The sequence below is a fragment of the Oncorhynchus keta genome, unplaced genomic scaffold, assembly GCF_023373465.1.
Source record: "Oncorhynchus keta strain PuntledgeMale-10-30-2019 unplaced genomic scaffold, Oket_V2 Un_contig_30092_pilon_pilon, whole genome shotgun sequence".
In the NCBI taxonomy this organism is placed as follows: Eukaryota; Metazoa; Chordata; class Actinopteri; order Salmoniformes; family Salmonidae; genus Oncorhynchus; species Oncorhynchus keta.
Genome location: NW_026286887.1, coordinates 30,374 through 44,517, shown reverse-complemented (window position 1 = coordinate 44,517; position 14,144 = coordinate 30,374). Strand labels below are relative to the sequence as shown.

Below are 14,144 nucleotides of genomic sequence, written 5' to 3'. Positions count from 1 at the left end.
TGAGGTGGTAACATCCCTAACACCCTGTCAGCCTGAGGTGGTAACATCCCTAACACCCTGTCAGCCTGAGGTGGTAACATCCCTAACACCATGTCAGCCTGAGGTGGTAACATCCCTAACACCCTGTCAGCCTGAGGTGGTAACATCCCTAACACCCTGTCAGCCTGAGGTGGTAACATCCCTAACACCCTGTCAGCCTGAGGTGGTAACATCCTAACACCCTGTCAGCCTGAGGTGGTAACATCCCTAACACCCTGTCAGCCTGAGGTGGTAACATCCCACAACACCCTGTCAGCCTGAGGTGGTAACATCCCTGAACACCCTGTCAGCCTGAGGTGGTAACATCCCTAACACCCTGTCAGCCTGAGGTGGTAACATCCCTAACACCCTGTCAACCTGTGGTAACACATCCTGTCAGCCTGAGGTGGTATCCTAACTTCCTGTCAGCCTGAGGTTCCTTCCCATCAACACCATGTCAGCCTGATTGGTAACATGGTGCACCCTGTCAGCCTGAGGTGGTAACATCCCTAACACCCTGTCAGCCTTTGGTGGTAACATCCAACACCCTGTCAGCCTGAGGTGGTAACATCCTAACACCCTCCTGTCAGCATGATGGTAACATCCCTAACACCCTGTCAGCCTGAGGTGGTAACATCCTAACACCCTGTCAGCCTGAGGTGGTAACATCCCTAACACCCTGTCAGCCTGAGGTGGTAACATCCCTAACACCCTGTCAGCCCTGAGGTGGTAACATCCTAACACCATGTCAGCCTGAGGTGGTAACATCCTAACACCCTGTCAGCCTGAGGTGGTAACATCCTAACACCCTGTCAGCCTGAGGTGGTAACATCCTAACACCCTGTCAGCCTGAGGTGGTAACATCCTAACACCATGTCAGCCTGAGGTGTAACATCCTCTAACACCCTGTCAGCCTGAGGTGGTAACATCCTAACACCCTGTCAGCCTGAGGTGGTAACATCCCATAACACCCTGTCAGCCTGAGGTGGTAACATCCCTAACACCATGTCAGCCTGAGGTGGTAACATCCCCTAACACCCTGTCAGCCTGAGGTGGTAACATCCCTAACACCCTGTCAGCCTGAGGTGGTAACATCCCTAACACCCTGTCAGCCTGAGGTGGTAACACACCTAACACCATGTCAGCCTGAGGTGGTAACATCCTAACACCCTGTCAGCCTGAGGTGGTAAACATCCTAACACCCTGTCAGCCTGAGAGTGGTAACATCCCTAACACCCTGTCAGCCTGAGGTGGTAGCATCCCAACACCATGTCAGCCTGAGTGGTAACATCCTAACACCCTGTCAGCCTGAGGTGGTAACATCCCTAACACCCTGTCAGCCTGAGGTGGTAACATCCCTAACACCATGTCAGCCTGAGGTGGTAACATCCCTAACACCCTGAGGTGGTAACATCCCTAACACCCTGTCAGCCTGAGGTGGTAACATCCCTAACACCCTGTCAGCCTGAGGTGGTAACATCCCTAACACCCTGTCAGCCTGAGGTGGTAACATCCTAACACAGCCTGAGGTGGTAACATCCTAACACCATGTCAGCCTGAGGTGGTAACATCCCTAACACCATGTCAGCCTGAGGTGGTAACATCCCTAACACCCTGTCAGCCTGAGGTGGTAACATCCTAACACCCTGTCAGCCTGAGGTGGTAACATCCCTAACACCCTGTCAGCCTGAGGTGGTAACATCCTAACACCCTGTCAGCCTGAGGTGGTAACATCCCTAACACCATGTCAGCCTGAGGTGGTAACATCCTAACACCCTGTCAGCCTGAGGTGGTAACATCCCTAACACCATGTCAGCCTGAGGTGGTAACATCCCTAACACCCTGTCAGCCTGAGGTGGTAACATCCTAACACCCTGTCAGCCTGAGGTGGTAACATCCTAACACCCTGTCAGCCTGAGGTGGTAACATCCCTAACACCCTGTCAGCCTGGGTGGTAACATCCCTAACACCCTGTCAGCCTGAGGTGGTAACATCCCTAACACCCTGTCAGCCTGAGGTGGTAACATCCTAACACCCTGTCAGCCTGAGGTGGTAACATCCCTAACACCCTGTCAGCCTGAGGTGGTAGGCCTGAGGTGGTAACATCCCTAACACCCTGTCAGCCTGAGGTGGTAACATCCCTAACACCCTGTCAGCCTGAGGTGGTAACATCCCTAACACCCTGTCAGCCTGAGGTGGTAACATCCCTAACACCCTGTCAGCCTGAGGTGGTAACATCCCTAACACCCTGTCAGCCTGAGGTGGTAACATCCTAACACCCTGTCAGCCTGAGGTGGTAACATCCCTAACACCCTGTCAGCCTGAGGTGGTAACATCCCTAACACCCTGTCAGCCTGAGGTGGTAACATCCCCTAGCCTGACACCATGTCAGCCTGAGGTGGTAACATCCCTAACACCATGTCAGCCTGAGGTGGTAACATCCTAACACCCTGTCAGCCTGAGGTGGTAACATCCCTAACACCCTGTCAGCCTGAGGTGGTAACATCCCTAACACCCTGTCAGCCTGAGGTGGTAACATCCCTAACACCCTGTCAGCCTGAGGTGGTAACATCCCTAACACCCTGTCAGCCTGAGGTGGTAACATCCCTAACACCATGTCAGCCCTCTGAGCTCTTCATTCTATCAACGTCTCCTCTCTTTCCTGGCTATTGATTCCTTCCATCAATCATGTACTGGCACCCTATTCCCTTACATGGTGCACTACTTTTGACCAGTAGTGCACTAAATAGGAATAGGGAGCCATTGGAAACATCCACACAGTTCCTTCTACACCTCTCCTGTCTAGCTGATTAAAGCCTGAGGTAAACACATCGGCTGCTATATTATTATTATATTTAGCTTGGTATCTAGTGATGATATTGAACCACCAATCAATTCACAACTTGTATGAGCATAATCATGTAAAATACACCTCAATAAATCACTGATGAGTCAATAGAGGATCAATAAATCACTGATGAGTCAATAGAGGATCAATAAATCACTGATGAGTCAATAGAGGATCAATAAATCACTGATGAGTCAATAGAGGATCAATAAATCACTGATGAGTCAATAGAGGATCAATAAATCACTGATGAGTCAATAGAGGATCAATAAATCACTGATGAGTCAATAGAGGATCAATAAATCACTGATGAGTCAATAGAGGATCAATACTTTACCGATGAGAGGAACAGAGTCTGACGTAGCCGGCATGATTTCTGCTACCAGCAACATGAAGACAGTCAGAGACAGCAACACAGTGATACCTGGGGGAGAGAGGGAGGGGGGTTGGGGGAGAGAGGGAGGGGGTTGGGGGAGAGAGGGAGGGGGGAGAGAGGGAGGGGGGAGAGAGGGAGAGATGGGTAGGGGTAGAGAGAGAGAAGGGTAGAGGTAGAGAGGGTGTTAGGAATATTATGAATAAACAATATCCTCATTTTAAATAGAACTGTAACTAAGTAAACTTATACTCTGTTTTATTATATCTGATGAACAATATGAGTTCATAAGAAGGGATTGTGGAGCCTGAAACGGGGTAATTACATTAAATAAATACCATTCCAGCCAGGTTGGAGGAGATTAGGAATGAGGGTTTTTAAGTAAGCAGAAAAGGTCTTTAAACTATGGTTGAACTGACGAAACTGAGCTCTGAGGTGTTTTAGATAAGGCAGTGAGTGCATTCCTAGGTTTTCTGTTAACTACAACTGTCAGCTAAGTGGTGATCGATAATGGTGAGGGATCAAAAGTTAATTTAGTTGTGTTGTGTGTCCTGTGTATGTGCTGGGGGGTCAGAATGAACTTTGAATGAACTTTTAAAGTTCCTTTGTCTCGGTCGAGAGGAGATTCATTCTAGAAGCAATGAAATGACGTCATGTTATTGTACATAAACTGTTGCTCGTGGTAACGTGGCAGCGCGCTCCGAGAATAAATACTTTTATCTATTATTGATAAGACTGGTCTCCGTCTATTTTATGCAAACAAGAATCTTACACATTCTCATAAAATAGATTAAGGGAATTCAATTAATGAAAACACATTGGTATTATTAAATTACAGTAACAGAGGGAGGGGGTTGGAGTAGAGAGGGAGAGAGAAGGGTGGAGGTAGAGAGGGAGGGGTTGGAGTAGAGAGAGAGAGAAGGGTGGAGATAGAGAGGGAGGGGGTTGGAGTAGAGAGGGAGGGGGTTGGAGTCGAGAGGGAGGGGGTTGGAGTAGAGAGGGAGGGGGTTGGAGTAGAGAGGGAGGGGGTTGGAGTAGAGAGGAGGGGGTTGGAGTAGAGAGGGAGAGAGAGGGTGGAGGTAGAGAGGGAGGGGGTTGGAGTAGAGAGAGAGAGAAGGGGTGGAGATAGAGAGGGTTGGAGGGGGAGGGTTGGAGTAGAGAGGGAGGAGGGTTGGAGTAGAGAGGGAGAGGGGGGTTGGAGTAGAGAGGGAGGGGGTTGGAGTAGAGAGGGAGGGTTGGAGTAGAGAGGAGGGTTGGAGAGAGAGGGAGGGGGGTGGAGGTAGAGAGGGAGGGGGTTGGAGTAGAGAGAGAGAGAGAGAGAAGGGTGGAGGTAGAGAGGGAGGGGGTTGGAGTAGAGAGAGAGAGAGAAGGGTGGAGATAGAGAGGGAGGGGGGTTGGAGTAGAGAACGAGATGGGTTTTGGTAGAGAGGGAGGGGGTTGGAGTAGAGAGAGAGAGAAAGGGTGGAGGTAGAGGGGGGGTGGAGTAGAGAGAGATGGGTGGAGGTAGAGAGGGAGAGATGGGTGGAGGTAGAGAGGGAGGGGGGTTGGAGTAGAGAGAGAGAGAAGGGTGGAGGTAGAGAGGGAGAGATGGGTTTTAGTAGAGAGGGAGAGATGGGTTGGGGGTAGAGAGGGAGAGATGGATGGGGGAGAGATGGGTTGGGGGTAGAGAGGGAGAGATGGGTGGGGGTAGAGAGGAGAGAAGGGTGGGGGGTAGAGAGGGAGAGAAGGGTGGGGTAGAGAGGGAGAGAAGGGTGGGGTAGAGAGGGAGAGATGGGTGGGGGTAGAGAGGGAGAAGGGTGGGGGTAGAGAGGGAGAGATGGGTGGGGGTAGAGAGGTAGAAGGGTAGAGAGGAGGGGGTTGGAGTAGAGAGAGAGAGAAGGGTGGAGGTAGAGAGGGAGAGATGGGTTTTGGTAGAGAGGGAGAGATGAGTTGGGGGTAGAGAGGGAGAGATGGATGGGGTAGAGAGGGAGAGATGGGTGGGGGTAGAGAGGGAGAGATGGGTGGGGGTAGAGAGGGAGAGAAGGGTGAGGGTAGAGAGGGAGAGAAGGGTGGGGTAGAGAGGGAGAGATGGGTGGGGGTAGAGAAGGAGAAGGGTGGGGGTAGAGAGGTAGAAGGGTGGGGGTAGAGAGGTAGAAGGGTAGAGAGGGGGGGGTTGGAGTAGAGAGAGAGAGAAGGGTGGAGGTAGAGAGGGAGAGATGGGTTTTGGTAGAGAGGGAGAGATGGGTGGGGGTATAGAACGGTGGGGGTAGAGAGGGAGAGATGGGCGGGGGTAGAGAGGGAGAGATGGGTGGGGGTAGAGAGGGGTGGGTGGGGGGTAGAGAGGGAGAGATGGGTGGGGGTAGAGAGGGAGAGAAGGGTGGGGGTAGAGAGAGAGAAGGGTGGGGGTAGAGAGAGAGAAGGGTGGGGGTAGAGAGGGAGAGATGGGTGGGGGGGTAGAGAGGGAGAAGGGTGGGGGTAGAGAGGGAGAGATGGATGGGGGAGAGAGGGAGAAGGGTGGGGGTAGAGAGGGAGAAGGGTGTGGGTAGAGAGGGAGAGATGGATGGGGGTAGAGAGGGAGAAGGGTGGGGGTAGAGAGGGAGAGATGGATGGGGTAGAGAGGGAGAGATGGATGGGGATAGAGAGAGAGAAGGGTGGGGATAGAGAGGGAGAGATGGATGGGGTAGAGAGAGAGAAGGGTGGGGATAGAGAGGGAGAGATGGATGGGGGTAGAGAGAGAGAAGGGTGGGGATAGAGAGGGAGAGATGGATGGGAGTAGAGAGAGAGAAGGGTGGGGATAGAGAGGGAGAGATGGATGGGGGTAGAGAGAGAGAAGGGTGGGGGTAGAGAGGGAGAGATGGATGGGGGTAGAGAGGGATAAGGGACATAGAGAGGAGAACATAAAGAACAGCTACAGCTCACCTCTACTCTCAGGGGAATCACAGCTTTCATGTATTTCAACCAATATATGGTGAGGTCAGTTAGTCAGACACTCAGTCAGGCAGAATTATAGCTTTCATGTCTTTCAACCATAAAGCCTTATTAGAATACTGGTTGGCATAAAGCCTTATTAGAATACTGGTTGGCATAAAGCCTCATTAGAATACTGGTTGGCATAAAGCCTTATTCAAAGCATAATATCAGAATTAGCAAAAAGGAAGGAAAATAAAAGGATTAGTGTACCATGCGCCCACAGTGTCCACACAGAATGAGGTGTGTGTCTCTGTGTGTGTCTGTGTGTCTCTGTGTGTGTCTGTGTGTCTCTGTGTGTCTCTGTGTGTCTGTGTGTCTGTGTGTCTCTGTGTGTCTCTGTGTGTGCCTGTGTACATTCCTGTCCTGTGTGTGGACCCCTCCTCTCACCCAGGGAGATCTTCTCTCCAGAGTCTGCAGGCAGCAGGAAGACCAGCAGGGCCAGGCCAGAGATGAGGACACAGGGGATGAGCAGGTTGAGACCGTAGTACAGTGTTCTCCTCCTCATGGTGACAGTGAAGGTGACGTCAGGGTAGGGCTCCTTACAGCAGTCATAATACAGCTCGTTACGCTTCACTGGGACACCTGGGAGGAGAGGCAGGTTAGGGCTCCTTACAGCAGTCATAATACAGCTCCGCTTCACTGGGACACCTGGGAGGAGAGGCAGGTTAGGGCTCCTTACAGCAGTCATAATACAGCTCGTTACGCTTCACTGGGACACCTGGGAGGAGGCAGGTTAGGGCTCCTTACAGCAGTCATAATACAGCTCGTTACGCTTCACTGGGACACCTGGGAGGAGAGGGGGCAGGTTAGGGCTCCTTACAGCAGTCATAATACAGCTCGTTACGCTTCACTGGGACACCTGGGAGGAGGGGGGCAGGTTAGGGCTCCTTACAGCAGTCATAATACAGCTCGTTACGCTTCACTGGGACACCTGGGAGGAGGGGGGCAGGTTAGGGCTCCTTACAGCAGTCATAATACAGCTCGTTACGCTTCACTGGGACACCTGGGAGGAGGGGGGCAGGTTAGGGCTCCTTACAGCAGTCATAATACAGCTCGTTACGCTTCACTGGGACACCTGGGAGGAGGGGGGGCAGGTTAGGGCTCCTTACAGCAGTCATAATACAGCTCGTTACGCTTCACTGGGACACCTGGGAGGAGAGGGGGGGGGCAGGTTAGGGCTCCTTACAGCAGTCATAATACAGCTCGTTACGCTTCACTGGGACACCTGGGAGGAGGGGGGCGGGGAGGTTAGGGCTCCTTACAGCAGTCATAATACAACTCGTTACGCTTCACTGGGACACCTGGGAGGAGAGGGGGCAGGTTAGGGCTCCTTACAGCAGTCATAATACAGCTCGTTACGCTTCACTGGGACACCTGGGAGGAGAGGGGGCAGGTTAGGGCTCCTTACAGCAGTCATAATACAGCTCGTTACGCTTCACTGGGACACCTGGGAGGAGAGGGGGGGGGCAGGTTAGGGCTCCTTACAGCAGTCATAATACAGCTCGTTACGCTTCACTGGGACACCTGGGAGGAGGGGGCAGGTTAGGGCTCCTTACAGCAGTCATAATACAGCTCGTTACGCTTCACTGGGACACCTGGGAGGAGTGGGGGCAGGTTAGGGCTCCTTACAGCAGTCATAATACAGCTCGTTACGCTTCACTGGGACACCTGGGAGGAGGGGGGCAGGTTAGGGTTCCTTACATCAGTCATAATACAGCTCATTACGCTTCACTGGGACACCTGGGAGGAGGGGGGGGGGGCAGGTTAGATGGACATAATGATTACAGAACATATGAACAACTGCATCAGATTTGAGATGAATCCCTGATTTCCAGCATTCTGCAGAGTCTGGCATTGTGAGATGACCTTTAGACTTCATATCACACAACTTCCTGATGAGGTAAAACTGAAAGACAGCGTGACAAGGTATGCTTGAGGCAAAAATGACCTTCATAAACTGTCTGAAAACGTCCCCTTTTCCAAATGACCCCCAAACTAAATATCAGATTAAAGTTGAGATGAATCTCCTCATGCACCTTGTCCTCCGTGTGTGGATTCTGTAGTGTCTCCTGCCTCACTCTCCAAAATGTACATCTGATTCCCACGCATTAATATTGCACAATGGTCTGTGTGTGTGTGTGTGTGTGTGTGTGGGGGGGTCAAGTTGAAATTTAAATGGTTCAATCACTCTGATGGGCTTTAATCATTGTAGGACATCTAACAGAGCACTGATTGGTTAGTGAGTTTGAGGATTTCAGACTCATCACTCCAAATGAAGTATTGTTCTTTTAGCTGATTAAAACCTAGAATCTGAAAACCCTTTGTGTGTGTCTGTGTCCATACATGTGTGTGTATAGGACCGTAACCAAGGGTCCTATCGCTAAACTCTAAACAGAGCCCCAGGATTGCACCTTTTCTGGCAGAGGCACCAGGGCTGTTTCTGGAGCTGAGCCTGCCTGGCTGGCTGTGCCCCAATCTAGTGAGCCTTTCCTGGGCCAGCTGTCACCTTACACCCCCTGGTTACATACAGCCAGCTGCGTACTGGGTGTATGAGCTGGACATTGATTGGCTGTCTAGCCCAGGGGACCAGGAACTGAAACAGAATAATTCAGGCAGCAGGATAAGAGGCGTAACACCGGGCCCAATAATGGTCTGTCTCGCCCAGGGGCCAGAACACTCAGGATCAGAGAGACATGGGATGCAGACACCTCCTAAAACAGGGCTGCATTCTGTCAGAGATCTACTGTAAGCACAGAATGTGTAATGCACATTGTATGGAATGTGCAGTATAAATAAAGATTGATTTGATTTGACTAGAGCGATGCAGTCTGCTTAGTGGTGGACAGGTCTGGAACAAAAGCCTGCACTCCCAGTAGCTCACCAGGAGGAGTGTTGACCACCATAATACTGACTCTGCTGTAAAAAAAAAAGTGAAGCTCATTTCCTCCAGAGAGTTCCAGGGAGACACTCCTTCAGTCTCTTACCCACGAGATCCCACTCTCCGTTGGGGATGTATGAGGAGATGTCTACGTCCAGGATCTGGAGGTCCAGCAGCCAGCCGTTGTAGGTCCACGAGCCAAACTTCAGATCACACTTCTGGACGTCGAAGGGGAACCAGCGAACATCGATATAGCAGGTACTCTTCAGGATACCTGGGGGAAGGAGAGGAGAGGAGAGGAAAGGAAAGGAAAGGAAAGGATGAGGAGAGGAGAGGAGAGGAGAGGAGAGGAGAGGAGAGGAGAGGAGAGGAGAGGAGAGGAGAGGAGAGGATGAGGAGAAGGAGTGGGCAGTCTTGTCATATTCACATTTTGCCATCGTTGATTTCTGTGGATGATTTTCTATTGCTGAGTAAACATTCAAGATAATGTCCTTCAAATCAAATCAAACTGTTTCACATGCGTCGAATACAACCTGACAGTTAAATGCTACAAGCCCTTAACCAACCTGACAGTTAAATGCTTCCCTACAAGCCATTAACCAACCTGACAGTTAAATGCTTCCCTACAAGCCCTTAACCAACCTGACAGTTAAATGCTTCCCTACAAGCCATTAACCAACCTGACAGTTAAATGCTTCCCTACAAGCCATTAACCAACCTGACAGTTAAATGCTTCCCTACAAGCCATTAACCAACCTGACAGTTAAATGCTTCCCTACAAGCCATTAACCAACCTGACAGTTAAATGCTACAAGCCCTTAACCAACCTGACAGTTAAATGCTTCCCTACAAGCCATTAACCAACCTGACAGTTAAATGCTTCCCTACAAGCCATTAACCAACCTGACAGTTAAATGCTTCCCTACAAGCCATTAACCAACCTGACAGTTAAATGCTACAAGCCCTTAACCAACCTGACAGTTAAATGCTACAAGCCCTTAACCAACCTGACAGTTAAATGCTACAAGCCCTTAACCAACCTGACAGTTAAATGCTTCCCTACAAGCCCTTAACCAACCTGACAGTTAAATGCTTCCCTACAAGCCCTTAACCAACCTGACAGTTAAATGCTTCCCTACAAGCCCTTAACCAACCTGACAGTTAAATGCTACAAGCCCTTAACCAACCTGACAGTTAAATGCTACAAGCCCTTAACCAACCTGACAGTTAAATGCTTCCCTACAAGCCCTTAACCAACCTGACAGTTAAATGCTTCCCTACAAGCCCTTAACCAACCTGACAGTTAAATGCTTCCCTACAAGCCCTTAACCAACCTGACAGTTAAATGCTACAAGCCCTTAACCAACCTGACAGTTAAATGCTTCCCTACAAGCCCTGAACCAACCTGACAGTTAAATGCTTCCCTACAAGCCCTTAACCAACCTGACAGTTAAATGCTTCCCTACAAGCCCTTAACCAACCTGACAGTTAAATGCTTCCCTACAAGCCCTTAACCAACCTGACAGTTAAATGCTTCCCTACAAGCCCTTAACCAACCTGACAGTTAAATGCTTCCCTACAAGCCCTTAACCAACCTGACAGTTAAATGCTACAAGCCCTTAACCAACCTGACAGTTAAATGCTACAAGCCCTTAACCAACCTGACAGTTAAATGCTTCCCTACAAGCCCTTAACCAACCTGACAGTTAAATGCTACAAGCCCTTAACCAACCTGACAGTTAAATGCTACAAGCCCTTAACCAACCTGACAGTTAAATGCTTCCCTACAAGCCCTTAACCAACCTGACAGTTAAATGCTACAAGCCCTTAACCAACCTGACAGTTAAATGCTACAAGCCCTTAACCAACCTGACAGTTAAATGCTTCCCTACAAGCCCTTAACCAACCTGACAGTTAAATGCTTCCCTACAAGCCCTTAACCAACCTGACAGTTAAATGCTTCCCTACAAGCCCTTAACCAACCTGACAGTTAAATGCTTCCCTACAAGCCCTTAACCAACCTGACAGTTAAATGCTACAAGCCCTTAACCAACCTGACAGTTAAATGCTACAAGCCCTTAACCAACCTGACAGTTAAATGCTTCCCTACAAGCCCTTAACCAACCTGACAGTTAAATGCTACAAGCCCTTAACCAACCTGACAGTTAAATGCTACAAGCCCTTAACCAACCTGACAGTTAAATGCTTCCCTACAAGCCCTTAACCAACCTGACAGTTAAATGCTTCCCTACAAGCCCTTAACCAACCTGACAGTTAAATGCTTCCCTACAAGCCCTTAACCAACCTGACAGTTAAATGCTACAAGCCCTTAACCAACCTGACAGTTAAATGCTTACCTACGAGACCTTAACCAACCTGACAGTTAAATGCTTCCCTACAAGCCCTTAACCAACCTGACAGTTGAATGCTTCCCTACAAGCCCTTAACCAACATGACAGTTAAATGCTTCCCTACAAGCCCTTAACCAACCTGACAGTTAAATGCTTCCCTACAAGCCCTTAACCAACCTTACAGTTAAATGGTTCCCTACAAGCCCTTAACCAACCTGACAGTTAAATGCTTCCCTACAAGCCCTTAACCAACCTGACAGTTAAATGCTTCCCTACAAGCCCTTAACCAACCTGACAGTTAAATGCTTCCCTACAAGCCCTTAACCAACCTGACAGTTAAATGCTTCCCTACAAGCCCTTAACCAACCTGACAGTTAAATGCTTCCCTACAAGCCCTTAACCAACCTGACAGTTAAATGCTTCCCTGCAAGCCCTTAACCAACCTGACAGTTAAATGCTTCCCTACAAGCCCTTAACCAACCTGACAGTTAAATGCTTCCCTACAAGCCCTTAACCAACCTGACAGTTAAATGCTTCCCTACAAGCCCTTAACCAACCTGACAGTTAAATGCTACAAGCCCTTAACCAACAATGCAGTTCAACAAAGAGAAATATTTACCAAATAAACTCAAGTAAAACAATTATTAAAAAGTAACAATAATGAGGCTACATACAGGGGTCAATGTGTGGGGGTAAAGGTTAGTCGAGGTCATTTGTCCATGTAGGGAGGGGTAAAGGTTAGTCGAGGTCATTTGTCCATGTAGGTAGGGGTAAAGGTTAGTCGAGGTCATTTGTCCATGTAGGTAGGGGTAAAGGTTAGTCGAGGTCATTTGTCCATGTAGGTAGGGGTAAAGGTTAGTCGAGGTAATTTGTCCATGTAGGTAGGGGTAAAGGTTAGTCGAGGTCATTTGTCCATGTAGGTAGGGGTAAAGGTTAGTCGAGGTCATTTGTCCATGTAGGTAGGGGTAAATGTTAGTCGAGGTCATTTGTCCATGTAGGTGGGGGTAAAGGTTAGTCGAGGTCATTTGTCCATGTAGGTAGAGGGGTAAAGGTTAGTCGAGGTCATTTGTCCATGTAGGTAGAGGGGTAAAGGTTAGTCGAGGTCATTTGTCCATGTAGGTGGGAGTAAAGGTTAGTCGAGGTCATTTGTCCATGTAGGTAGAGGTAAAGGTTAGTCGAGGTCATTTGTCCATCTGGGTAGGGGTAAAGGTTAGTCGAGGTCATTTGTCCATGTAGGTGGGGGTAAAGGTTAGTCGAGGTCATTTGTCCATGTAGGTAGAGGGGTAAAGGTTAGTCGAGGTCATTTGTCCATGTAGGTAGAGGTAAAGGTTAGTCGAGGTCATTTGTCCATGTAGGTAGAGGGGTAAAGGTTAGTCGAGGTCATTTGTCCATGTAGGTAGAGGTAAAGGTTAGTCGAGGTCATTTGTCCATGTAGGTAGAGGGGTAAAGGTTAGTCGAGGTCATTTGTCCATGTAGGTAGGGGTAAAGGTTAGTCGAGGTCATTTGTCCATGTAGGTAGGGGGTAAAGGTTAGTCGAGGTCATTTGTCCATGTAGGTAGGGGTAAAGGTTAGTCGAGGTCATTTGTCCATGTAGGTGGGGGTAAAGGTTAGTCGAGGTCATTTGTCCATGTAGGTAGAGGGGTAAAGGTTAGTCGAGGTCATTTGTCCATGTAGGTGGGAGTAAAGGTTAGTCGAGGTCATTTGTCCATGTAGGTAGAGGTAAAGGTTAGTCGAGGTCATTTGTCCATGTAGGTAGAGGGGTAAAGGTTAGTCGAGGTCATTTGTCCATGTAGGTAGAGGTAAAGGTTAGTCGAGGTCATTTGTCCATGTAGGTAGGGGTAAAGGTTAGTCGAGGTCATTTGTCCATGTAGGGGGGGTAAAGTGGGTGATGGGATTATACATAGCTAATAAACAGCGAGTAGCAGCAGTGTAAAAACAGATGGAGGAGCGGGGAAATGTAATAGTCTGGTGGCCATTTGATTAGTTGTGATTAGTTGTTCAGCAGTCTTATGGCTTGGGGGTAGAACCTGTTCAGGAACATTTTGGTTCTAGACTTGGCGCTCCGGTACCGCTTGTCATACAGTAGCAGAGAGCATTGGGTTAAAGCGACCCTCCTCAAAGCATAGGTGTCGACCCAGTAACCCCTGGAACTGAACAGGGCTAGACGTGACCTGGTAACCCACCTGGTGGAATGTACTGGCAGGACCCAGAGGAGTTGACCAGGACGTTAGTGTGGAAGGTAGCGTCAAACCTCTCGTCTGCACTGGAGGAGAGAAGAGAAGAGAGACAGATGAATGATCTGATAGATGTTGTATGGAGGGTAACTAAGTCTGTTGTCATGGAGACATAAATAAAGAGGGGGCAAAACAGAGAGGAGAGAAAGAGAAGAGAGAAACAGAGAAAATGAGAGAGAGAGAAGAGAGAAACAGAGAGAAGGAGAGAAAGAGGAGAAACAGAGAGAAGGAGAGAAAGAGAAGAGAGAAACAGAGTGAAGGAGAGAGAGAAGAGAGAAACAGAGTGAAGGAGAGAAAGAGAAGAGAGAAACAGAGAAAAGGAGAGAAAGAGAAGAGAGAAACAGAGAGAAGGAGAGAAAGAGAAGAGAGAAACAGAGTGAAGGAGAGAAAGAGAAGAGAGAAACAGAGAAAAGGAGAGAAAGAGAAGAGAGAAACAGAGAGGAGAGAAAGAGAAGAGAGAAACAGAGTGAAGGAGAGAAAGAGAAGAGAGAAA

At 49.1% G+C, this 14,144-nt stretch overlaps 1 protein-coding gene across 1 annotated transcript in view; it reads right to left on the bottom strand.

Moving 5' to 3' along the window:
- Positions 1–3,203: 3,203 nt before the first annotated feature.
- Positions 3,204–14,144, bottom strand: part of LOC127923553 (neuronal acetylcholine receptor subunit alpha-7-like) — a gene marked incomplete at both ends in the record, with an annotated part of 38,703 nt that continues 27,762 nt past the window's right edge. Inside the window, 4 exons of the mRNA XM_052507591.1 lie at positions 3,204–3,290; positions 6,576–6,770; positions 9,173–9,340; positions 13,601–13,680. Coding sequence (XP_052363551.1) covers positions 3,204–3,290; positions 6,576–6,770; positions 9,173–9,340; positions 13,601–13,680 — 530 coding nt within the window. The remainder of the gene's footprint in view (positions 3,291–6,575; positions 6,771–9,172; positions 9,341–13,600; positions 13,681–14,144) is intronic.